Below are 26,587 nucleotides of genomic sequence, written 5' to 3' on the forward strand. Positions count from 1 at the left end.
ATTCCCCCATCATTTTAAAACGACCATAACTTTTTTATACGACATTTTTTTTCAAAACAATTTCACCATAAAAACGAGTGTTTTTTTATCATTTACATGACTATCATATTGCTTTATAAAATTAAAAAAAAAATTCGTGGGTTTTACAAGGTGTGTTTTATCATAATTGTGTTTAAAAAATTGTGTTATGCAATTGTGTTATATTTTTTCATAGTGTTTTTTGTATTGTGTTTTTTAAATTGTGTTATTTAATTGTGTTTTCATTGTGTTTTTGTCTTTGTGTTTTTATCTTCATAGTGTTTTTTTCATTGTGTCTTTTTCATTGTGTTTTTCATAGTGTTTTATTTTCCGACGAAATTTCCGAAGACTTTTCCGGCAAGGTGGTGGCGGTGGGCGGTGGTAGTTGTAGGAGATGAGTGAAAATTTAAGTGAGTTTTAATTAAGTGGGTTTTTGAAATTAAATTAAGTGGGTTTCAATATTAAGGTAGTAGACCAAAATACCCTTCTTCCTAGCATTCTTAGAAAAACCAAACTTCTTATTTAATCATTTCTCTTAATAATAATAAAAAAATAATTAATAAATACGGAGTATAATAGTAGTTATAATAAAATCAGAGCTTCAATATTTCAACTTGCAATCTTTTACACGTAAGTTTGTCAAAAAACTAGAAATTTGAAATGTAATAGATTACAAATTTTCTATACGAAAGATTGTAAATTTTCTATATAATGAATATGTAAAAAAAACTTCAAATAATTTGAAAATAAGTTATGATAGACCACAGTAAAATTTCCTTTGTCAACTTGCGCATTATGACAGGAACTCGGTTGGTGGGTTCCTTAATTAGACCAAAACAACTTATCACACCAGCATGATTGTTTGGTACACATTTGGAAACAATATCTATGCACAACAAAACTAAGTGAAAATAAAGTGGGCACGGAAACCCAAACTCTACGTTTAAGATATACTCCCTTCCTATAATTCTTTTTCTATGACAGTTTTATAAATTTCATTCCGGTTGCATCTCTTAAAATGAGTTCAGCATTAATTTTTATTTCACCTATCTCATAGATTCCAGACAAAGATTCATAGAATCAAAATTCCTTTTTGGTATCATCTTTTTGTATCACTAGGCAAATGAATTCAAAAATAGGTTAATGTTAATTGATAAAATGAATATAAAGAAATTATGATTGTTAAGTATACTACATTAAAATTTATGACATTATTATTACTGATCAATAAAATCAATATCTGCAAAAAGGAGAGTATCAAATTATTTTATAGTAAAAAATTCTTCTATTTCAATTCTTTTGAAAGAACAAGAAGAAAACAAAGAAAACAGAGGATCTGTTGAATTTCAGGTAGTAAGTTTACCAATAAGATACGGAGACTTACTTAACATTTGGAATTGCACAAAAAAGACTATTTATCTCAGAAAGGCATGCGGAAAATTTTGGGAAAACGTCAACGGTTGCTGGCTTATTTGTCAAAACAAAATAGAGCGCTTTATAAAGAATTAATAGGGCGGTTGGATATTCGAGAGAGAAAAACTCGTTAATTTGAATTCTTCAACTCGTTAACTCTTCAAGTGACTCAATAAGATAGACTTACTAATTATAACTTCCCAAAGATTCAATCCATAAAGAATCATTACAAATCTTTATACTTGAAAATGTTTCTTACTTCTATATCATTATTTGAGTCGAGTTTTACAGTAAAGACTCCATTTGATTATCATAATAAAGTTCATTTTCTTTTTCTTTTCGAATGGAATTCTCAATGATGTAAAGCAAATAATCTAAATAGATAAACAATAAAAATAAATATAATTGTTAAATATTTAAAAATTCATTTTTTAAGTAAGTATGAAAACTCTTTTTCACAAAAATAGAAAGACTTTTTGTCACTGAAATAGGATAAGAATATATACCTGATAACAATACACACCTATAGGCTAACTAAAACTACCTATAGGCGGCAGGGGTCGGGTTATTGATGTGAGATGGGTCCAGAGCTCTAAGACAAATGAGACTAGGGGTGGCAAACCCAACCCAAATGGGTTGTTTTGGGTTAAGATGGATAAACTTTAAAAGTAAAATGGGTTAGGATGGATCATAAAAATTCTACAAGTGGGTCAGGATGGGTTGGAAATATACAAGTGAGTTTCATTTATAGGTTAAAATGGGTCAAAACAAAATATCCAAGTTATCCAAAATTTATCTATTTCAAAATACCCAAACTATCATGTGCGAAACAAAACTCATCCGAAACCCAAAAAACGATCAAAACGAAACAAAAACCCCGAACTGACTAAAACGAAACTGAACCAAAATAGAAAAACGACCAAAACAATAAAAAACGAAATGAAACCGAAAAACTGACAAAAGCGAAACAAAAAAGCGAAATGCAACCGAAAAGCTAACAACAACTAAACAAAAACACCGAATCGACCAAACCGAAACAAAACTGAAACGAAATAGAAAACCGACCAAAACGAAACAAAAAAACCGATATGAAACCGAAAATTTGACCAAAACAAAACAAAAAAAAACGAAATGCAACTGAAAAGCGGACCAAAACAAAACAAAAACACCGAACCGACCAAAATGAATCAAAAAAACCGATATGAAACCGAAAAGTTGACCAAAACGAAACAAAAAAAACGAAATGCAACTGAAAAACACAACACATAACAAAAACACCGAACCGACCAAAACGAAACAAAAACACCGAATCGACTGAAACAAAACAAACAAACCAAAACGAAACTGAACCGAAATTTAAAAACGACCAAAACGAAACAAAAAAATAGCGAAATGCAACTGAAACCTGACCAAAACAAAACAAAAACACTGAACCGACCAAAGCGAAACAAACAAATCGAAACGAAACTGAACCGAAATAGAAAAACGACCGAAATGAAACAAAAAAACCTAATTGAAACTGAAAAACTAACCAAAAGGAAACATAAAAAACTAAATGCAATTTAAAAACCGGACCAAAACGAATCAAAAACACCGAACTGACAAACGAAACAACAAAAACGAAACTAAACCGAAATAGAAAAACGACCAAAACGATACAAAAAACCGATATGAAACCGAAAAACTGACCAAAACGAGACGAAACAAAAGCGAAAGGCAATCAGGAAGCTTATCAAAATGAAACAAAAAAACTAAAACGTAGCCGACCAAAATAAAACAAATGAATCGAAACGAAACAAAAAAACGAAATGAAACCGAAAAAACTGACTAAAACAAAACAACACTGAAACCGAAAAAACCGAGAAATCGAAACTGAAATCATCGAAACCGAGCAGATACCGAAACCGACCGAAATGAAAAAAACAAAAACAAAACCGAACCGAAAAACTCGAAATTGAACCGGAAAAAAAAGTTTTTTTTTTATGAACGAGGAGGATGGGGGAAACACTTAAGTTTTATATTTTTCGTTTTTTATTTATATTTTGAGTTATTATTTTTTTAATAGTTTTTTTGAATATTTTTTTGAGGGGTTTTTAAAACCCTTTGTATGTCAACATTCACTTGGGTCAAGATGGGTTAGTTTTATCCATCTTGACTCATATGCCTAACCCTCTATTTTAAAAATCCATCCTGACCTCATATCCATCCTGACCCATACCCATCTTGACCCATCACCCAAATCCAACCCAACCCACTCCTATTGTCACCTCTAGATGAGACAGAGAAAACAGAAAGTATTCGTGTATATATTTTATAGAAACGTGAAATAAAAGTAGTCGATAAAGTAGCTGGAAGACATGGAAATAAGGGTATCATTTCAAAAATTTTACCTAGACAAGATATGCCTTATTTGCAAGATGGAAGAGCTGTTGATATGGTTTTCAGTTTCATTTTAAATGTTATGGGACTCAAAACACACAAATTAAGAAATGTGTGATCATTTTATTTTATAAGCTGTAAAATAACAATAATGCCCTTTAGATTATTATGGCTAAAAACCATTTTACTTCATTGGCTAAAACATCTAGTTTATGTAATAGTAAGGGCATTATGAGAAATTGAATTTATATGTATAAAAATGACATTTAAATTGGGACAACCAAAATGTAAAAATGGACATTTAAAATGGAACGGAGGGAGTATTACAAGAGCAAAAAATAAATGAAAGCAAAAAATGATCATTTCAAAGGATATAGTAAATTTTCTTTTTTTTTAAAAAACTTTAAGGCTATGCGTAGTGGAGAGACTACAAACTGGGGCGAATTACGACACGTGGCGCCCAGTCAGCAAGGGGTGAGAATTTTTTTTTGGGGTGTAATGGTGTAGGAGCTACAAATAGTAATATATATATATGTGTGTGTGTGTGTGTGTGACATACACACATATTATTCAAATAATAATACTTTTTCCCCCTTCCGGCGACAAAACCCTTCCGCTCCCGCCCCATTTCGCCCCAATATCGTCTGGGGGGCGGTGTCCCCCCCACCCCAAATCGCCCCTATTGTCCTCACTTCTCGCCCCACTACGTTTAGCCTAAGGGATATAGTAAATTAACGGACGAACTCTGAGGGAGTATTATTCAAAGGTTTTCTAAATAATAATTTTTCGTGTCATTTCTACTATTGATAATAAGGTAATTTGTGTGTGAAATTGAAGGTCAAAAGTTTAACCTCTATAGCATACATTACTATTTAAATGTTAAAATAAAAACGCTAGGATTTTTTGGAATTGCATTCACATAACTTTATTGGAAGTTGGAAATTCTAGGAAACATATATTTTTTTCTTAATTGGTTTTTAAATTTGTCATAGCTGATTATTGTAAAAGGATATCAACCGTCCAAACTTATTTTGCCTTACGTTCAATATAGTAACTTAACCTTATACACTTTTAATATATAAATATTACAATCTACTTTGTTCAAGAAAAAAACCAATTTACTAAAACATAATACATACCGAATGCGTTTTTCATTTTTCTTGTAAAGAACAACAAAGACAAATAATTTTGATACCTGCCGGAAGGAGTTGAAAATCACCTAACGTACGATCATCCTAGTTGAGGCTACATTCATGTCTTTTTCTATTGTTGTTTTTTTCAACAGTTTGTGTACTTTGGTCGCTTGGCTTCTCCACCTAGAAAATTTCCCTGCCTTTGCTCCATCACAAATTATTTGGCTTTGCTTCTATCGATGATCCATCTAAAGTACATAGAAAACGCTAGATTTTCTAATAGTGGTTGTTTCGGTTTGACAAAGCAGACGAACTTTGAAAACTTTGTCAGACGGCTTAAATGAGTATGTTAAGTATCAAGTATATTTATCCTTTTAAAGGACGTTTATAATGTGAAAACTCAAAACATAAGGCCCCCACTAGAACTTGAGGAAGCATGTCGAATCCTAGCTACTTGTGAGGATAACATTATAATGAAATTAATAGAGATCGCGATACTTCATTTGTTACATTTAAGGGGTAGTTTAGTTATATTTATTATTCCTCGGTCCCGTGGTCAATTCAAAATTACACGTGTTGAGATGAATAACTGTTTTTTTAATCTAATATAACTATAATATTTAATTTAATACATCATTTGATAATATACATTAGCAATTTATCAATATTCAAAGTCGATTGCCTTAGAGGTGTAAACTAAAGTCACAAACCTTTAAATCAAAACGTTGACGCGTAGGGGTTTTCCAAAGTGCTATGCATATATCATGAGTGTAAACCTAGTTTACTTGTTTGCAACTAATTAATAACAATGATACACCAAAGGCCATTGGATATTCATGATCAGTGTGCACCTAGTTTACTTGTTTGCAACTAATAACAATGATACACCAAAGGCCATTGGTTCAACAACCACCCCATGACTTTTATTATATATGGAGCATTGTCTTCCAAGAATTTGTCCAGTAGAAGCGTGATCTATTTGCTAAGGTAATATAGGTGTTCTGTGTTCATGTCATTGCTGTTAAAAAAACAAGTTAATGACAATGATATAGATTTTTGCAACTTCTAGTAAAAGAAAGACAAAAATGTTGTAATATGACAAATAGATACACATATTAATGTCACTGCAATTTCTCAATACCGTCTATTACATTATTCAAATTTTAAAATTTTTTTTTGAACAGCAATTTTTTAAATTTTAATTAATCCAACAAGCGACTGGACCAGTGCTAAAACAATTTAATAAAAGAAGGTTAACGTGTCATGATTTATATTGTATTTACTTTATTAATATTTTAATAAAGTAATGCAACTAATTAATTAATGTAATAATGAAATTGTAGGTAAGTAATTGATACATTATTTTTGTTCAACTATATATATAAATAACTAAGTGGCAAGCCTAATAAAAAAAGGTAACTGTAACAAAGTTTTTACCTACCCATTTTTGTCATTGTAATTCAGAAATTTCAGAAATCAGTTTGTTATTGGGATTTTAAATTGAATTTACTATTATTAGAATTTGGTGTTCTTGGAGAAGGTTTATTTGTAAGAAACTTAGGTGTATCCACACTTACTAAAAGTGGTTTTCCTTGAATAGTAGAAGAAGGAGGTTCTATTTAGGTCATTTTCCTAGATTAAACCATACAATGACTAATATGCAGACACATTTATTTGAGGTTTTATTGTGTTATATGAAAAAGATTTGATGATTGATGAATTAACCATTAATTATTGTATGATCATCCTAATTGACTTGTGTTTGCTTTTCAGTTAAAAAAATATTTTTTTAGTGACCTACATCAGAACAAGTCTCTCACTCAAAATATATATATTATATAATGCCAACCTGCATACACACCAAACATTATTGTCTCTTTAACAACACACAGACACACAGAGAGATACACATACAGATTTTCTTGTGCAAAAGGCCAATTTCTAAGTGAGATTCATACACCAGAAGAAGGTAGAGAGAGAAAGAGAGATGGGTAGGGCTCCATGTTGTGATAAAGAAAATGTAAAGAGGGGTCCATGGTCTCCTGAAGAAGATGCAAAACTCAAAACCTTCATTGAAAAATATGGCACTGGTGGTAACTGGATTGCTCTTCCTCACAAAGCAGGTATTAATATTAATCTTAATCTTAATCTTTCTTTCCATTTTTGGTTGAAAATTTGTAAGGTTTTAGTTGTTGATGGATTTGAGTAATTTTCAGGTTTAAAAAGATGTGGAAAGAGCTGCAGATTGAGATGGCTAAACTATCTAAGACCAAATATTAAACATGGTGAATTTACTGATGATGAAGACAAGATCATATGCAATTTGTATGCTAACATTGGTAGCAGGTATATATATAGATATATATCATCAAATATTGGATCTTTTTTAGAATTGAATATGAATATGATCTGATCCGTCTATATTTAATCTACTTTCTTGTTAACATGTGTTTGAAAACATTGCTCATTTTATGAATTATGTATGTATATGCAGATGGTCAATAATAGCAGCTCAGCTACCAGGAAGGACTGACAATGATATAAAGAATTACTGGAACACCAAGCTGAAGAAGAAGATCTTGTCCATGCTTCCATCTTTTCAAAAAAAGCCTTCTTTTTTTCCATCTTTACCCCTCAACTCACCTCCACCATACAGATCAAACCTCTTCTTGACCAACACTTCTTCACCTTTTAGCAGTTACATTAACCCTAACTTCATGAGCTTGAACAACAGTATGAATATCAGCTCTCTGCAGCCCACAACCCTTGTTGAAGATCATGCCAATATTATTACTCATCTCACACCACCACCAGATTCAAACTCTCTGGTCAGTTTGATCACCAACATTAGCAATAATGAGAATTGTTTCAATTTAGGGTTTCAGGAGGATCATCAGAGCATGTACAACCAACAGATGGAGTACCAGTACCCTACATCAGATGTTAAAGAAGCCATGCTTGTGTTTGGAAGTGGTGGTGAAGTTCATGATCAAGTGAGTACAGCTGGTTCATCATCTGAAGGTGGTAGTTGTATGAGTCAACTCAGTTATGGAAATTATAGCAAAAGTAATAATAATAATAATAATTATCAGATCAAGCAAGAAGACCAGTTTTCCCTTCAGGGTTTTGGAGATCAAAGTCAAAGCTTCATGATTGACCACAGCTACAGTGCTGATCAGAAACCTAAAGGGTACAATATGAAGAATAATTATGGAAGTCCATCACTGCATAGTGATCTTGAGGAAGTCAAGCAACTCATTGGTAACAGTAACACAAACAACATCAGTAGCAGTTACTTGTTTAATAATAATGAGGATGCATACAAGACAACAAGTGATCATAAGGAGATATGCTATCATTACTGAGGTGTCTGATACACTCTTGTAATTAGGGAAGAAGATACAGATGAGAGACTATGAGACAGTTTCTTGGGGTTTGTGATGATTGTAGTGGAAATCAATATGAAAAATCACAAAAAACAAGTATTTATTTGTTTTTTTTTATCTTTTTGTGTGGCAGTACATGTACTAGCTTTTCTTTTTGTGCATTTCTTCTTGGAGTTATGATAAATTGTAGTATTCTGTCAGAAGCCAAACCACTCCAGTTTGGACTTTGGATCCATAACTCAAGTGCCTAAATATGTAGCTATCACCAACTCAATAGATTAGAAACAGAAACAAGACATACATAACACAAATATACATGTAGTCAACAAATATCCTAGTCTAAAATGATATATACATTATATGATATCTACAGAAACAAGACATACATAACACAAATATACATGTTTCCTTCTAGTTAGGTTTTCTATTTTTTGTCTTTACGAAACAACACTTTTGAAAAAAACATTGTAAAAGAGATTTTCTCATAATCATAACGACATTGGTCCAAGTTTTATGACGTCGTTCTCGTTACCTGAGTGTACAGTGTACATTGTTCTTATCAGATACACGACAAATAATGCAAGCATTTTCTTTTGCGTGATTAAGCAAGCAAATTTTGAAACAACTATGTAAAGTGTAAAGACCCCCCCCCCCCCCCCCCTGTTATTAGTCAATAATGGCATATTAACCATATCATATATTTTATGGCATGTACTTTCCAATGATTTTCATGATACACACTTTATCTCTTTTCGTGTCCTTGAAGAAACAACCATGGAGATAGAATTCAACAAATTTTCCATGATATATAAAAGCTGGTATGTACTTGGCAAGTCATAGCGGTGAATTCAACGGTCTACAAGCAAATTTAATTGAGTTTATATCCAACTTTTGCAAAACAAACTACATTAAATATCATTAAAAGTTATACTCAGACACTACTAAACAAACGAGTATTTAACTATCCAAGCTTAGTGTTGATCACATTAAACATTGTACCGATCAATAATCATTGAAAATTAATGGTTGCTACTATATACACTAGCTAATATTTGATCCTCAAATGTTTCACTTCATCATCATTCAAAAAGTGGTATATAGTTGACATATTAATCGTGACGCTTGTATTTTAATCAATGACGTTGAATTGATTCGCGATCTTGATCGACTAATTATATAGGCTTTATTCGTTACAATGTCATCTTCACATTGCATGGGTCAAAGGTCATGAGTTGTTTTAAAATTTATGTGTGTAAAAGCTTTTTGTCAATTTGACATAGTCATCCATGAATACATATAAAACCTCCTCCATATATATAAAAAAATGATGGTGACAGAAAAATAATGAATTGGATGTGGTGGCATGAAGAGGTTGAAAACAACAACAATCAACTGTGGATCAGTTTAATAATCTCACTGAACAATCATAGGCCATATTTATTTTAAACTTGTTTATTTAATTTGCATGCATATTTTATATGTTGTATTTTTAGTGCAGCTTTGATGAGAAACTTCTGGAGGAAAATATATATATATATATATATATATATATATATATATATATCATGTATAATTTAGATTCCGATTATGTATATATTGTAATCACTATCGAGTGAAATGAATCAATTGAGTATGTACACAATTATATAGTAAACACTTATGCATCTCATGCAAATTTATAATTGAAAACGTCTATCATGCTGAAAGCTATTGGGTTCCATACCTACATATGATTGCAATTTTGTTACCTAATTAAGTTTGAGTGTTTTCTCTTTGACAATTGTTTTTATTTTTGTTTATATTTTTAATTATTAATATAAGTACGTAGGGTCCATGAATAGAGTTGACTCTGCTTAAGCATTGTTTGTCTTAACTCGACTGCAATTGATTCCAGTTTGATAATCTACAGAAATTTGAAATAGTTTATCCCATACTCCAAAAGAAATCATTTAGAATTATATAATTAAATAAATAGACTTGTACTATTAATAATTTTATAAATAAAAGAGGACTTTAAAAGAGGCTGCTTTCCAGGTTTTGACTGGTACACATATATAATCAGTATTAATATTAGATTATGTAAATTCTTAATGTAAAAAACAATAGATAATTGCTTAAGTATAACTAGCTGACTTTGAATAGGATTAATTGTTATAACTACCAAATGTCATTTAATTTTCAGTAACAGAGTTTAAGCTATTCAAGTTTTTCACCTTAACCTTTTAGCTAGTTTTAGCTCAATTATATTCATTCATACATGTTCATTTATGTTTATTCATACTTTTAATGAACGGACACAAACACACACATATTCATTTTCTTAAAGAATGAACACAAACAAGAAGTAATCAAAGGCAATTAAAGTTATACAAATCGTAATATCGTATCATACTACTTTGTAAAGAAAAGGAATATAATGGCCTCAAAATATAAAACTCAAGGTGTCCTGTATTTTTATATAATTTATTTTAAAATAACTTAATTATATTAAAAAAATTATACCCAAACAAATGAGGGTTTTTATTTTTCTACTACATTGTTTCGAGAAAAAAATGAATTAAAAGTATTAAATTGGATAATGTCTTCTTAAAGGGATCTTGTGAAGACCACATGCATGAAAGGCTTGGAATATGATGGACAACCACATTTGCCTAACTTCTTCCTATTTTCCTTTTAATTACTATGGTGCCACCTTAGAAAATTTGTGTGTGTGTTATAATATTATTAATAATGCTGATTTTTTTTATAATATTACTGAATTTATTAATCAAAATTTACAGAGTGCGAATCCCTTGGAAATGGGAAGAGTTGAGAAAAGAAAAATAAAACATCCCAGGACAAGACAAACCTTCCTGATCACTCTAATTAAATATTCATGATCGTGTCTTGGTTTAAAGTTATGGTTGAAAACTGTGAATAATTTACTTAAAAATACTTTATTTTCAATTTATTAGAAAAACATAGATTAAAAAACGGGTTAAATGTATTACAACTCACCAAGAATATGTTAAAAGGTTTTTAAAGCTTATTACTATTTTTAGTAGCACAATTACAAAACCAAATATCAAGACTCAAGAGTACCGCTGACTGCATGTGCTAGCATTAGAAGTTTAGAACCAATAATCCTTTCAATTATTGATCTAACATGAGAGGAAGAAAAACGTGAAAGCTCCATGAATTATTTGCTTTCAAGTTTTAATTTGCGTTTTCAGTACATCAACCTAGCTAAGATACATAAAGCTATAGGATGTCAATCTTGTCGGGATGTTAGATTTCAAGTTGGCGGCTTGAATTGTTCAAATTGTATACACGGCCTATATTTGTTTGTATTCGTGTAAAAACCACCAAGCCTAACTTGCATGCATTTAAAAGCATGTGAATTGCGAAACAAGATGCTGAGGAGTAATAAAACAACACATATTGAAACCGAAAACCATAAATGCTTGCATAAAATTATTTTTGAGAAGCATTTGCTTTGTATTTACGAAATAAATTGATCTATGATGTTTAAGATGTAATTATAACGATTGAAATTTTCATGGCATCAAACGAAACGATTAAAAAAATCAAGAACTATAGAAAGCGAAGCAATATGTATGGATCAAGTTTAGAATTTGGATATTATACAAAACCACTTAGTTTCTTTTGCTTTTTCGCATAATAGGTTTAGTTGTTTTTTTTTTCTTTCGGACCATATTAGCTTTAGCCGCCTATGTGTTTGCAAACTGAAGACGTTGAAAAGTTAGAAAGATGAAGACTTATTCAATATACATGCATGTAAAATAAGTATAAAAAGCCATAATGTTGAACCTTCACATACCATCACATGTCACATTAAATTTTAAATTTTTCTTAAAAATCTCTACTTTCTTTCACAACATCAAACTTTCACAAATCTCATTAAATAAGTTGTGTGTGTTTGTGAGAGAGGTGGCCCACTTGTTTATCCGCACCACGGTTTGCATAGACAAACCCACTTGCCAGATCGACTTTGGCTCCACAAACTAGCTCGTCCACCTGCCTTCGTCCGCATATGCCACATCCTAGGGACCTCGGGATGATGTGCAAGTTGTGGGTGGTCATAAGGCAAATTGAAAATAAATAATCCAAACTTTTGTGTATTGGCCGATAATAATCCAAACTTTAAAAATCACTATCAGTGGTCCCAACTTTTAATTATTTTTGTCTCAATGGACCTCTGTTAAAAAATATATAACGTCGTTAAGTTATTTTACGAGTTTCAAACTGATTTTTAGGGATTTTGGTCGACATAACGATACGAGTCGACCGACGTAAAATTTATCTCTAAACGGTGATCCTGGCGACGAAACAATGTTTCAATTCGGGTGTTTAAATTTATAATTAACAAACATCAAGTCATTTGAATCATCGTTTCGAAATAAGTTTTACATCAGTCAAAACGTATCGTTATTTCGGATCAAAATCCCCAAAACATCGATTTGAAACTCGGGAAAAACGTAATGACGTTAAGTGTTTTTTAACGGAAATTCACTGAGACAAATATAGTTGAAAATTGGAACCGCTTATAGTGATTTTTAAAATTAAAATTATTATCGTCCAATACATAAATGTTTAAGATTTTTAAAATTGTTTCTATTTTGTATTGGATTTAATAAAATATGATTATATAGGTCAATATGATGACAGGAGATCCATTTTGAGAAGCAACCTTCAATACCTCCAAAATTCAGCAGTTTTTACAATATATTTTGTCAGCCAAGTAAGTGAATTCAAAGTTCAAACTATATGTATATTCTAAACAAAAGTATTACGTATTATAAAGAAACTGAAATCTAAATGATCAAATTATACTGTTAAAAATGTCGTCAACTATGTCTCTAATTATTGTACCATTTTCTAATAAATTATATTTATGATGTATATATGGATCAATATTCGTGGCATTTGAATATATAACTCAATTCGATGCCTTCTTTTATCATATCCTATCACCTAAAACTATATATAGAATTATAAAATGAACTTGGAAATATTGTGAGACGATTTAAGTTCATATATATTTGAGTGCTCGATCCTATTGTACATAGAAAAATACTTACACTCGTCATTTATCTATATTTTATTATTTTATTATTCTTATCTATATATTAGGCAGAGAGTTCTTAGACATATAATGTATTATGACAAAACCATAAAAGTTATCATTGAACAAACTGAGAAAAACAAATATCATAACATGAAAGTTATCTAATAAGACGAAAACTTTACCCCTCTAGCTGTAGCGACATCTGGGACAACATGTCGTGGCCATAGTGTCGCGCCTAACTGTCAACGCTATAGATCATTTAGGTTGTATCTAAACGATCAATGTTATAGAGTTGATCTATAGCGACGACATGTTGTTGCTAGTTGGTTGTCGTGTCTCGACGCTAAAGGGTTTAAATTCATTTTTTTATCGTCTAGGTTTATCGATAGACAATAGTAATAACAAAACTATAAATCGATGACTGTATAATGATGAAACTGTAAAGGTACATAATTAAGATAATCACAATATAAATATATTTTAAATGTTTTTAAAATTCATCAAACAAAACAAACTAACTAAGAATGATCTTCAATTTCATCACTTTGAAATTAAAGAAAAATAAAAATAAATGAACTTATAGAGATAGAGACAACATATCATCGGTATAGGGATTTCACACGGTGCCCAAAACTCTAACCACTCCTGCCTAACATATTGCTATGACTAGTGGTCGCTATAGGATGGTCAGAAACAAATGGATGACGTAACATATAGTGTCCTCGCTATAAGTTTCACCATGTGTCATGTAAGATTTCTTGTAGTGGATCAATCTTTCGATTAATTTTCTTAAAAAAGAATCATTTATTTTAATTAAAAACATTTGAAATGTAAACAAAAGAGTAAACATATATAAAAAGTATATGTATCTCACATAGTTAATATTAAAATATAAAAATATCTATAAATTATAAAATACACAAAGAGATTCGTCGCTATACATATCTTCTAGTCTCCTTCAATTTGTTTCACACTCAAATATGTAGAATTTCATAAAATTTTGATCACCCTTTATCTCTAGGTTTTTATAGTTGTTACATTGTAAAAATGTGGACTTTTGTCAATACACACATTATATTTTTCCATGTGTTTCATATATATAGATATTCTTTTTGCATTTTATGAGCGTAAAGTTGCTATAATTAGGCTTGAAATATTACAAACTTAAAAAGGAAATTATAAACCTCTAGTTGTAACAAAAGTGTATTACTTTTTACATGTTCAAATTACTCACTAAGATATCATAAACTTAATATATGAAGTTGTAAAAATCAGAACCTAGTACAAACTCATTTAAAAGATATAATCATAAAACATAATTGTGTACAGATTGATTCCCTATGAACCAATAATAAGTTTATTTTTAGTTTTTATAATTAGTCTGATAAATAACTAAATATATATAAGTAAAACTTGATTAGAAGAGCAATATTTAAACATATAAGAAAAACGTTTTTTACCTATCATTTCAAAAATTCTTATTTGTCAATAAAAAACGTTAAAAAGTCAAGTTTGTCACATAAATTTGAAAATGCATATATATCTTATATTCTTATTGAATTAGGCTATGAGTATATTCTAACGCCCAATATAAATTAAGATGACATGACATTTTTAAGATTGATTAAACCACTCTCCACTTGTATTAAATTTGTTAAAAAGAACCATGAATTATGTTTTTCACGGGTTAAAAGACAAAGAACAATATATTATATTAACAATTAATATGAGTGAGATGAAGTTAAATGAATTAAACCATTTCATATGGGTTAGATGGAGTAAAAGAGTAAAAAAATGAGTGATGTGGTGCTTATGCGAAGTTAAGAGGGATGAGTGTATACCCCATGACCTTAACTGATTAAGTTGAATTGGTATTAATGCGGATCATGAAATTGGTCAGGAAGTCACTAAATCATATTTTGTCTCAAATGAAAACAATTGTGTTGGGCAAGAGCGAGTGATTTGGGTGCTTGTGCTGTTAATTTGAGTACATAAAGCCTTCGAAACGGATTAAACACTAAAATTGCAAATTCTAAAAGTTTTAAATGTTGTTAAGTTGTTAATGTTTATCACTTGTATATAAGAATCAGGCTTGTAATTAGTTGAGCAACCAGTTCTTTTCAATAAGATTTTTCATTTCCTACATTGCACACATCTTCTTCAAAATTCATCTTTTTTTTATCCCTAAAATTCATTAAATTATCATGGCAGCCTAAACTAATACTGGCATCCCTAAATATCATTAAATAATAATGATGGCACAAGCTAATACTGTCATAATGCTAATAGTAATATAGTATAATTGATGCATCTAATTTATTGTTTCTTCACTCCTCTGGTGATCTTAGGATGATTCTTGTATCCAAATTTTTTGGCGGAACTAGCTTTGAATCGTGGCCGTAAAAAACAATATTTATTGTCGTCTACAAAGAATGCTTTTATAAATGGTGACCTCGATGTTTCCACAAATCCTATTCATCGCAACTTGGGGCAAATAGATTCGAATTAATAAAAAGATTATCACATCCGGGTTTCAAGTTTAGAAACACAATGTATACCCTAGTTAATATACCTTATTGAAAAGTTACACATGCATATATAACCTTGTTCAATAATTTGTTAAGCAAATAGTTGCACTAAAGAATATGATCGAGTTACTTAACGATACGAAACCAAACAAGGACTCGTACTAGGATGTTGTTTAGACAATTACAAACATATACGGCGTGAATTCACTTAACTTCGCGATTATAATTTAATGATTAAAAAAACAATAGCTTACATCTCATAAATATAAATCTAGATAGACGTGTTATCTTCCAAACCTTAAATTATCAAACACATAACGATAAAACCGTGTTGAAATACATATTGCTACCGCAAAGTCTACTCCGTTTATGATCCCAAAAAAAATTTAGTCAATAATAACAATAATAAAGTATTTGTATGTATCTTTTTAAGAGCAAACGCACAGATATCTTGGATCATCCTAACAAATGAATCGCCCTTAAGCCTGAAAAAAGATAACGTGGTGACCCGGCCAATGCGCGCACCCAGGAGGAAACCCAAAACTGAAAACTCCCGTGTCGACCCGAAACAAAATGCTTCATGCGAGACTCAAACCCAGAGCCTTCCATAATAAAAGTCATGGACTTACGGCTGAACCAATTGGTTGAAGGATTTTATATATACTTAATACTATATAATTATAAAGTAAAATTTTAAACTAAGTGTCAAAACTTTCGTTTTCTTTTTTTCTCGTCTCGATCTCGTGCACAGCAAGCCGTCCGACCCCCAAGACAGCCGCAAGGCTGTTGTCTTCTGCCGTCAAAAGTAATTCGTCCGCCTTTGAGGAACTTCGTTCTTTTACTTTTAATTCCCACCAACTTCTCCTTAATTTGTGTCTTGTTGTCACGTTGCCTGCCCAATTTTGAGCCCACATGATTTAGCTTTAGCCCAATGCTTTCTTTTGTCCTTCAAACCAACCTTGAGCCCATATGTATTTAAGCCCACTTGTTAAAAGAATTATAATCCACAAATGCTTTCTCTGAAACAAAAATCATTTAACTAGTATATACCTTTAGCAAATGGATTTGTTTAAAACAAAGAAGGTCATGATCTAGATCAAGTAATTAACTTATATTTAACTTATCTAACATTAAATATAAATTTGTTATTGTTTATATTAAAGCTTAATTGCATTATTTTAAGCTCGTTTTCTATACTACCTACAAAACATAAGGCGAATAAAACAAATTATATTCGTAATAATATTAATGCATTAGTAAAACATGGATGAGTATCGTTACAAACTCTTAAATTATTTAAGAAATTTAAGAAACTTTTGTTAACTAACGTTTTTTTATTAAAAATTTTGTATTTTAATTATATTTGAGTGTAGTTTTATCAATTTCTATATCTATATTTACGATTATAATTATGAAAATTAGTTTTTACGCATACTTATGTTTTTTCTTACACATGCAAATTTATTATTACGTAAATTTTACACATATATAAACTTGTGATTTATATGTATAATAAAAAATGTTTACATCAAAAATATGATAAAACTACTTTCAAATAATGTTAATATATATAAAAAAATGAAAAAAAATGTTTGGTTGTTAAGAGTTCTTATATGTTCTTAACTTCTTTAGAGTTCTTAAACGATACCAACCCTAGTAGATAGTTAATATGAAATAACGTGTATTCAAATTGCACTTATTAATGTGTTATCCAGAGACATTAGTGAAAGCGTGTAGTACGTTCAAACTGCTAATCAACTCTAGATTGAACTGAACAACCGATGTGGTCAAGCATATGATGCCATATTGTACTAGCTGCAAAAGATTCTTTGTGAAATGACGCAAGGTGATGATGAGTAAAATGCAACTGGGACGAACTCAATACTCCCTAGTTCCTGCTTGTACATGTGGTGCATCTCGTGAATTATCAAAACAATGATTTTCAAATCATTAAAGGTTTCAGTCAGACGGTGAAAAAACATATTGGACCTATAATCAAAGACATTAGATCAGAAAAAAAAAATGACTCGAGGGCATGCTCATGACCCCGCTAAACTATACGATAACAGACATCTTATGTTGTGTTGCTTAGGGCTTGCAATTCCTGACACGTTTAAGACACAACTAAACATGATTAAAGAAAAAGTATAGCATGTATTTTTTGTTTATTTTTTAAATAATTAAAATTAGTAGGTTTGGTTTCATCATTTCTTCTTCTCGGTACATTAAACATACAACCCTGTTATAACCAGGAAATATAAAGTAGTTAAACAACTTGTAGTCATGTTTGGTACATAAAACATACAATTGTGTCATAATATATTATTTCAATCTAAATTGCCTTTAAAATTCTTAAAGAGATTGTGTCCTTACACAAACACACTCAATATATGGATAAGCATTTAGTATCAATTCCGATACCGTACCTTTAGTACAATACCTATACCTATTTTTCCAGAAATTCAGTATCAATATTTTCAACACCGGTACAATACAAATACCATAAAATACCAAATTTACGTAACAAGTACGGAGTACCGGTACCGAACCGAATATATATTTCACCATCATCCCATCTAACTTAGTGACGTAACATATGTTTTGCTTGTGAGTTGTGAAGTCTACCTTCCATAATTTTTATCCAAATTTAGACTTATAATAACAATCAAATCCAAAAACAAATTAAAATAAGAACCCGTTAACCCATATTAAGAAATGGGTTGGGTAGGTCAGTCGACAATAAATTGTTACCCAAGACACCCGGATCATTCATTCATCTTCTTCTTCTTCTTCACATTCACATCTCTCTGCAAAAGACTTTGTTCTCATTCAATCATGACCAACACCACGGAACCCTCTTCTTCCGATCCGTACGTTCTATTTAATTACAGATCGGAGTCTAATTATGTATTCGCATTGTTGGTTAATTTAATTGATTGAATATTATTATTATTATTACAGGAAAGGTGCTGGTGCTGCTCCGAAGAAGGACTTTTCGACGGCTATATTGGAGCGGAAGAAGTCACCGAATCGGCTGGTTGTTGACGAGGCTGTGAATGACGATAACTCCGTCGTCGCTATGCACCCGGCCACTATGGAGAAATTGCAGCTCTTCCGTGGTGATACCATTCTCATCAAGGTTTATAATATTTTCATTCATTATTCATTAAAGTTGTTGTATATTCTTAACTCTACCGATCTGACATTGTTACCTTGATTTCTCCCAATATTAAACCATGATTTAGGGTAGGGGTGGTCGCTGTCCGGTTTCGACAGTTTTTAGGTCGTTATTGTCGGTTTTTGATCATCGAAAACCGAAACCAAACTGATTAATATTAAAACTGAACCACACCATTGCTAACTGTTTGGTTTCACAGCATAGACTAGGGGTGTTTACCGTGTTTAAGCTTTAGTTTTTTGATCATCGAGAACAAAAACTGAATCGTTGAATATTAAATTTGAATGCTTGCTGTTGCCGTGAGGGCGTACTTGCTGTTAACTGTCAAAAGGGAAAAAAAATTGTAAGTATTAGAGTTAAAACCGAACTAAACGAATTAACAATTACTAGCGGGTTGGCTTCAAGGTTTAGATACTATGGCCCAGCTTTTACCTAATTGCTACAGAATTTTTAGTTATATAAATATTAACTGTGTCAAGATCAAGTGATATCACGTGCCGGTTTTATATGTTTCATATTTAGTTAGTGTTAGGTTGGGAATTTTCTTTTAACAATGTCTGTTATGACACCTTTTTGTAAGATATAAACGAGTAATTTGACATGGTTTGATGTTGTGTTTACAGGGCAAGAAGCGAAAAGACACAGTTTGCATCGCGCTTGCTGATGAAACATGTGATGAACCAAAGATAAGAATGAACAAGGTTATCAGGACTAACTTAAGAGTTCGTCTTGGTGATGTTGTGTCGGTTCATCAGTGTCCAGATGTCAAGTATGGAAAGCGTATACACGTTCTTCCACTTGATGACACCATTGAAGGTGTTACTGGAGACTTGTTTGATGCATTCCTGAAACGTAAGTTTTTATACGTGAATGCTAGTTTTGAATCTTAATAATTACTCTGTAATTGGGTTTAAATGGCGTTATTTCAGCTTACTTCTTGGAGGCATATAGACCCGTAAGAAAAGGAGATCACTTTCTTGTGAGAGGAGGGATGCGCAGCATCGAGTTCAAAGTAATTGAAACTGATCCAGGTGAATATTGTGTCGTTGCTCCCGACACTGAAATCTTTTGTGAAGGTGAACCGATTAAGAGAGATGACGAGGATAGATTGGATGAGGTGGGCTATGATGATGTAGGCGGTGTCAGGAAACAAATGGCACAGATTCGTGAATTGGTTGAGTTACCGTTAAGACACCCTCAACTTTTCAAGTCAATTGGAGTCAAACCACCGAAAGGAATCTTGCTGTATGGACCTCCCGGTTCAGGAAAGACACTGATAGCCAGAGCCGTGGCTAATGAAACTGGGGCCTTCTTCTTTTGCATCAATGGCCCGGAAATCATGTCAAAATTGGCGGGAGAAAGTGAGAGTAATCTCAGAAAGGCGTTTGAGGAGGCTGAGAAGAACGCCCCGTCAATTATTTTCATTGATGAGATTGATTCGATAGCTCCAAAGAGAGAGAAGACTAATGGTGAAGTTGAAAGAAGGATCGTGTCACAGCTTTTGACACTTATGGACGGGTTAAAGTCGCGTGCCCATGTTATTGTAATGGGGGCCACAAATCGCCCAAACAGCATTGACCCTGCTCTTAGACGGTTTGGTAGGTTTGATAGGGAAATTGATATTGGTGTCCCGGATGAAATTGGACGTCTTGAGGTTCTTCGTATCCATACAAAGAACATGAAGCTTTCTGAAGATGTAAGTGTGTCTTACTGTATCAAAAGCATGAACATCAAGTATGGCTTATTGTTTGGTCGCTAACAGTGAATTATATGTTTTTTGTAGGTTGATTTGGAAAAGATATCTAAAGAAACACATGGTTATGTTGGTGCTGATTTGGCTGCTTTGTGCACTGAAGCTGCACTTCAATGCATTAGAGAAAAAATGGATGTTATTGATTTGGAAGATGAGTCTATTGATGCTGAGATACTTAACTCCATGGCAGTCACAAATGAACATTTCTCTACTGCTCTTGGAACCAGCAATCCGTCTGCGTTGCGTGAAACTGTATGGCGATATACCAAATACTTATTTTCTGTATATTTTGTTTTACTGACACCTTTTTTTGACTAATCATTATTTTTGGTTTGGAATATAGGTTGTTGAGGTTCCAAATGTCAGCTGGGAAGATATTGGAGGCCTTGAGAATGTTAAGCGTGAACTTCAAGAGGTAATGAAAACGAGTCAAACGACTTTATTAGATTTAACTATCAGAGTTTATCAGTTGTATATATGCTAAAGTTTTTTTTTGCTTTTAATAAACAAAATAGACGGTGCAATACCCGGTGGAGCATCCAGAGAAATTTGAGAAATTTGGCATGTCACCATCAAAAGGAGTTTTGTTTTACGGTCCACCTGGATGCGGGAAAACACTGCTCGCAAAAGCTATTGCAAATGAATGCCAAGCAAATTTTATTAGTATCAAAGGACCCGAATTGCTAACAATGTGGTTTGGTGAAAGTGAAGCCAATGTTCGTGAGATTTTCGACAAAGCCAGAGGGTCTGCGCCATGTGTTCTTTTCTTTGATGAACTTGACTCGATTGCAACTCAGGTAATCACACCACCTTATACATACATGACCTTTTGAATTTCAAGATTAGATATTTATGTTTGTAACTATTGCAGAGAGGAAGTAGTTCTGGAGATGCAGGTGGTGCTGCTGACCGTGTTTTGAACCAACTGTTGACTGAAATGGATGGGATGTCTGCTAAGAAGACCGTTTTTATCATTGGAGCCACTAACCGTCCCGACATTATTGACCCGGCTTTGCTTCGTCCTGGACGTCTTGATCAACTAATTTACATTCCATTGCCAGACGAAGACTCACGTCACCAGATTTTCAAGGCTGCAATGAGGAAATCCCCTGTTTCTAAAGATGTTGATTTGAGAGCTCTTGCTAAGTACACTCAAGGATTTAGTGGTGCGGATATTACTGAGATATGTCAACGCGCCTGCAAGTATGCAATTAGAGAGAACATTGAGAAAGTAAGCTTTTTTTTGTTATTATATTTGTGGTTATATGTTTGAATTTGTTTTGGATGACTAATGTTTATATTTGTTAATGTTGCAGGACATAGAGAGGGAAAGAAAGAGGAGCGAGAATCCTGATTCTATGGACGAGGACGAGGATGAAGTGGCGGAGATAAAGGCCGCTCATTTTGAGGAATCAATGAAGTATGCACGCAGGAGTGTGAGTGATGCTGACATCAGGAAGTACCAGGCGTTTGCTCAGACCTTGCAGCAGTCGAGAGGATTTGGGTCTGAATTTAGGTTCTCGGAGACATCCAGTGGTGCGGCTACCACTGGATCTGACCCGTTTGCGGCTGCTGCTGGCGGCGCTGATGACGACGACTTATACAGTTAGGTTTTATAAGAAAGGTGGTGTTCTAAGAAAGGAATAGACTTGCAGGATCTCTGTTCTGTTCTGGTATTTGAACGGGAGACAGAAGAAGACTTTTATCTATTGATGGAATCTTGTTATCATTTGAACATGTGTTTATGTATGGTTTAACTTAATACTTTTGTTTTGTTGGGGAATACTATGTTTCTTGTTTTAACTTATTTGGTTTTTCAAGCTCATATGCGTGAAGCCTACTAGGGTTAATTATTAAAAGACTGCAATTATGATGTATTATTTAAAAATGTGAAATTGAATCATATGTTATTTGAATCATATGCTAAAAGCAAGTGAAAGTAAAGTCAAAAGTCTTCCTTCTGTTTACTTAAACCTCTTAAATGTCTGAGAACATGTTTTATTTACCAAAATCTAACTCATGTTTTAATCATCTGTGTCATTTGATTTCTTCATGCTTTTTATGTCAGATATATTAGTTGCATCGCTACGGCTCTATGACGGCCTTACATTAAGAATTGAGATCTCCAAGCTTAACAGCTTGATTACTCCTACCGGAAAATTACTAAAGTCATCATCTTCTGTGCCACCACAATCGCTGCTGCTGTTCTCTACATCGTAACTTCCAATTGTGCGTAAACAGCCTCAGCGTCCGCTGTATATTACGTAGAGATCCATCTGTGGTATATGATCATTGTTAAGCACTGGAATTTAGGGAGAATGAAGTGTTTGATTAAGTTACTGAGAGAAGTGGTGCTCCATAAACTTAGACAAATAAACTTTTTTACAACATATAAGTAACAATTTTAACAAGCTTTCCAACTTCACACACAGTTAATTAAGTCACAGGTTAACAAATATTACAACCCATAAAACAAAAGCTAAGGATCATCAGGAGATAGTGTAGCAGTAGCCCTCATCAGGAGTCAGGCCCAATGTCCCCTCCTTGCCAGAACATGAAATGCTGTGAGACCGTCTTTTAATGTTTAAGCTTCCAGACGACGCAACACTTTTCTCCTTAATAATACTCGGATTGTGCTGCATCAAATCAGGACTTGACTCGATCTTAGCCCTCAAGAAACGGTCTAGGTTCCGACTGTACTTGTCACCATGGGAATTTGTAACTGCATCATGTTGAGTAGACGAAACGAGACTAAGCTTTTGGTCAAACTCATCATCGGTGAAGCAACCGTTTTCTTGAACATCATTATCTTGCATTGCAAGATCATCATACTCCTCATCTGACTTTGTCGACTCCTCATCCACCGAACCTTCCATCTGATTCAACAAAATGTTATCAATAACCGCACTTGGAATCAGAATCAAAAACAGAATCATGATGTACCTCTTCATGCATAAGCTCTTTGCCATCATCACTAAGATCCTCGTCACAATCCGCTTCAAGATGATCATCTCCCTCTTCATCACTTTCATACACAGACTGTTCCTCCTTTAACTGTATTAAAAGTCGTCGTAAGATCACACAATTTCATTAACTCTTATTAAATAAAAAACAAAAAGTACCTCTTTGGAAGGTCCATCAATGGCTTTAGGTGAACTACAACATGATGAATGATATCTACTACCATTATCAGTAGCCTCGCCTCGTGACTCATCAACACTACTAGCATGACTAGTGCCACCAATGTCAGTTGGCCAAGCACTGATCCCAAAATTACCAAACTGCAAATTAACGGGCTCAGATTTACCAATCTGCAACGGTCCATAATCAGGATTACCGATAACCGGCTTCCCATCAGCATCTACAGAATGTACAGGCCATACTTTTGCAACAGACCCGTCGTCATTTAACAAAGCCATCAAATTTCTTGACGAGCCTTTTCTTTGAATCAGTTGAAACATCCCCTTGGAGCTCAAGGAATTAGCCACACATTGATTTCTATATTCTTCATTAACTACAGAAACGGTGTTAGTTGTAGAATCATAAAGCTGCTCGCCAGTCTCGCGTCTTCTTAAACTGCTGAAAACTGTGGCGTGTATTGCAGCAACACTTTTATCAACATTTGTATTATTTACTTTTGGTACCAGATGCTTGTCTGCTCGGTTACAAAGGTACTCTTGGATTGTTCTAATGTTTCTTATGTATTTTACATATTTGTTTTTGGCAGGATCTAAAGTCATGTACTTTGCACGAACCGCAAATCTTTCCATATGTTTGTCCTCGCTTGTGATGTATATCATAAACGGTATGATTGACGGATGCTTCTTCATTAACCCCATCTACATTTTCAAACATGTCAATAAAAACTGATGTCCAAAAAGGTAAAAATGTTTAATAGATTTTAATATTGTTATACCACAAAGTTTAGGCTCAGGTGAACACCCTCCACAACGACCGATTCTTTTCTTTCTTCCCATGCGGTGATGAGTCGGTCAAGGCTATCGATGACCATTTCACTTTGCGCCTTGAAGCCCTCGATTGCCATTTGTTTAGGGCTGATCAAGTCAACTGTGGTCAAACCCTCGTTGGGTGGCACTGCTGAAGCATCAAACGGGGCATTCTTGAATTGTGATTGAGGTGAAACGCTTCCGTTTTTCTTTTCTTTTCGTTTGGCTTTTGCTTCTGAAACAGCCATTAGATCCAGATGTTCTCCTGCATGGTAAGTGGATGACCATAACAAGGGATTTTGTTTTTCATCGACAAAGCTTCTCATCATGTGACGAATGGAGTCCGTTGATACAACCGTCGTGATCCCTAATCTGCTAGCCTGCATAATCAGTTTTAAGGCTCAAAATCTGAATAAAAAAGGCTACCATGAAGCAATAAATGCAAAACAAATGATATGGTGCTTTGCTGCACAATAATTTCCTCTTGCAGAAAAGATAACGATTTTATGGATTTACCAGCAAAGCGGATAATGTAGATTTGCCACATCCACTTGTACCACAAAGCAACACGATCACGGACTCTTTCCTTTCCCGGAGTCTGCAATAAAGAACGCAAACTGTATTATATTACTGTAATCATCTCCGACAACATTCAAAAACGCACTCGTGCATGCACGAAAACATACGAAAATAACGTTTTAATACCTGCAAGCTAAAACCAAATCAGCCCTTTGATTAGGACCAACATACTTGTACTCAGACAAAGCATCACAAACAACATCTACAAATCTTCTCCTTTTCACAAAAACGGTTGTCCGTTTTTTATACGATTCAAACGGCACGCTACTACTAATTTTATCATCATTCTTCAAGCCTTCCTTATCTTCTTTCCCAATATTAACTTTCAAGAAATCTTTTCCGGTCTTAATCACACCCATGGCAGCTAAAGTATCACTTAAGCATTCTGTCCTCATAATCTCGAAAACCCTTTGACTAATCTGGTCAAATTATTAACAGGCTGTATTCATTCAGTCTAGGCTGCATATATAATTATTTATAAACAACTTAACTTTTGAAAAATAATTGCATAAGAAGATTTAACATGCACATAACTTTTTGGTCCAAAATTGCATAAGGTTTAAGAGAATGCGTGTAAATGTATGTTGCAATAATTGACTTTTAGCAACATAATAAGTTGTTATGTCTAAATAATGAATTTAAAGAAAACAAAGAATGAGTTAAGAGAACCTTGAAGGCGTGACGTGCTTTACAACCCATTAACTGCAAAGTGCTTTGAAGAACATGTCGTGTGTACCTAAAACATAAATCTTCATTCCCATGACAACCAAAATCATCATTATCCTCCACAACTATGTACAACAATTTACCCACCTCCATCTCCGTTAATTAATTATAAATCCCCTAACAAAATATAAATAAATAAATTATATATATGTACATATAAAAAGTTAATAATGTATGAAAAGACGAGGGGAATGTAGAAGGTACGTTTTGTTGTATCAGAATTGAGAGATCAAAGAGATGAATGAGAGATACAACGCCATTTGAATTGACAAACATTGTTGTTGTTGTTGTTGTTGTTGTAAATGTGAGGAGGGTTAATAATATTATTATTATTATAAAGGACGATGACAGTAGTTGTTGAATTATGTATAGAAGAAGAGGAGGATGTGGATGTGGTCATTGTTGTTGTTAATATGTTATGTATGTAATGTTATGTCTGGCACCTGCTTCCACGCATCAACGTCTTCAACACTCCACGA

The 26,587-nt window shown here is 33.0% G+C and overlaps 3 protein-coding genes across 3 annotated transcripts; 2 read left to right on the forward strand and 1 right to left on the reverse strand.

Annotated features, from left to right (window-relative positions):
* Positions 1-6,581: 6,581 nt before the first annotated feature.
* On the forward strand, positions 6,582-8,613 carry LOC143617063 (uncharacterized). The gene is made up of 3 exons (XM_077089725.1): positions 6,582-7,066; positions 7,160-7,289; positions 7,438-8,613. The coding sequence occupies exons 1-3, from the start codon at positions 6,931-6,933 to the stop codon at positions 8,306-8,308; spliced, it is 1,137 nt and encodes a 378-aa protein (XP_076945840.1). The 5' UTR covers positions 6,582-6,930; the 3' UTR covers positions 8,309-8,613.
* A 10,110-nt stretch (positions 8,614-18,723) lies between these two features.
* On the forward strand, positions 18,724-22,681 carry LOC143617057 (cell division cycle protein 48 homolog). The gene is made up of 9 exons (XM_077089720.1): positions 18,724-18,795; positions 18,887-19,064; positions 19,727-19,955; positions 20,033-20,799; positions 20,887-21,108; positions 21,200-21,271; positions 21,372-21,653; positions 21,728-22,087; positions 22,173-22,681. The coding sequence occupies exons 1-9, from the start codon at positions 18,761-18,763 to the stop codon at positions 22,464-22,466; spliced, it is 2,439 nt and encodes an 812-aa protein (XP_076945835.1). The 5' UTR covers positions 18,724-18,760; the 3' UTR covers positions 22,467-22,681.
* Positions 22,682-23,268: 587 nt separating this feature from the next.
* LOC143617058 (P-loop NTPase domain-containing protein LPA1 homolog 2-like) lies at positions 23,269-26,220 on the reverse strand. The gene is made up of 7 exons (XM_077089721.1): positions 26,052-26,220; positions 25,509-25,801; positions 25,320-25,401; positions 24,773-25,183; positions 23,979-24,695; positions 23,800-23,910; positions 23,269-23,732 (listed from the first exon to the last, which is right to left on the reverse strand). The coding sequence occupies exons 1-7, from the start codon at positions 26,199-26,201 to the stop codon at positions 23,346-23,348; spliced, it is 2,151 nt and encodes a 716-aa protein (XP_076945836.1). The 5' UTR covers positions 26,202-26,220; the 3' UTR covers positions 23,269-23,345.
* Between the last annotated feature and the right edge of the window lie 367 nt (positions 26,221-26,587).

The sequence above is a fragment of the Bidens hawaiensis genome, unplaced genomic scaffold (genome assembly GCF_021521415.1).
Source record: "Bidens hawaiensis isolate Kalapana, Puna unplaced genomic scaffold, B.hawaiensis_p1.1 tig00051730_1, whole genome shotgun sequence".
Lineage (NCBI taxonomy): Eukaryota > Viridiplantae > Streptophyta > Magnoliopsida > Asterales > Asteraceae > Bidens > Bidens hawaiensis.

Coding starts and splice junctions, on each gene's coding strand:
- LOC143617063 (XM_077089725.1), top strand. CDS start 6,931: ATGGGTAGGGCTCCATGTTGTGATAAAGAAAATGTAAAGAGGGGTCCA. Junction 7,067..7,159: donor TGCTCTTCCTCACAAAGCAG/GTATTAATATTA, acceptor AGTAATTTTCAG/GTTTAAAAAGATGTGGAAAG. Junction 7,290..7,437: donor TATGCTAACATTGGTAGCAG/GTATATATATAG, acceptor ATGTATATGCAG/ATGGTCAATAATAGCAGCTC.
- LOC143617057 (XM_077089720.1), top strand. CDS start 18,761: ATGACCAACACCACGGAACCCTCTTCTTCCGATCC. Junction 19,956..20,032: donor GTTTGATGCATTCCTGAAAC/GTAAGTTTTTAT, acceptor GCGTTATTTCAG/CTTACTTCTTGGAGGCATAT. Junction 20,800..20,886: donor ACATGAAGCTTTCTGAAGAT/GTAAGTGTGTCT, acceptor TGTTTTTTGTAG/GTTGATTTGGAAAAGATATC.
- LOC143617058 (XM_077089721.1), bottom strand. CDS start 26,201: ATGGAGGTGGGTAAATTGTTGTACATAGTTGTGGAGGATAATGATGAT. Junction 25,802..26,051: donor AAGCACGTCACGCCTTCAAG/GTTCTCTTAACT, acceptor TAATTTGACCAG/ATTAGTCAAAGGGTTTTCGA. Junction 24,696..24,772: donor ACCTGAGCCTAAACTTTGTG/GTATAACAATAT, acceptor TTGAAAATGTAG/ATGGGGTTAATGAAGAAGCA.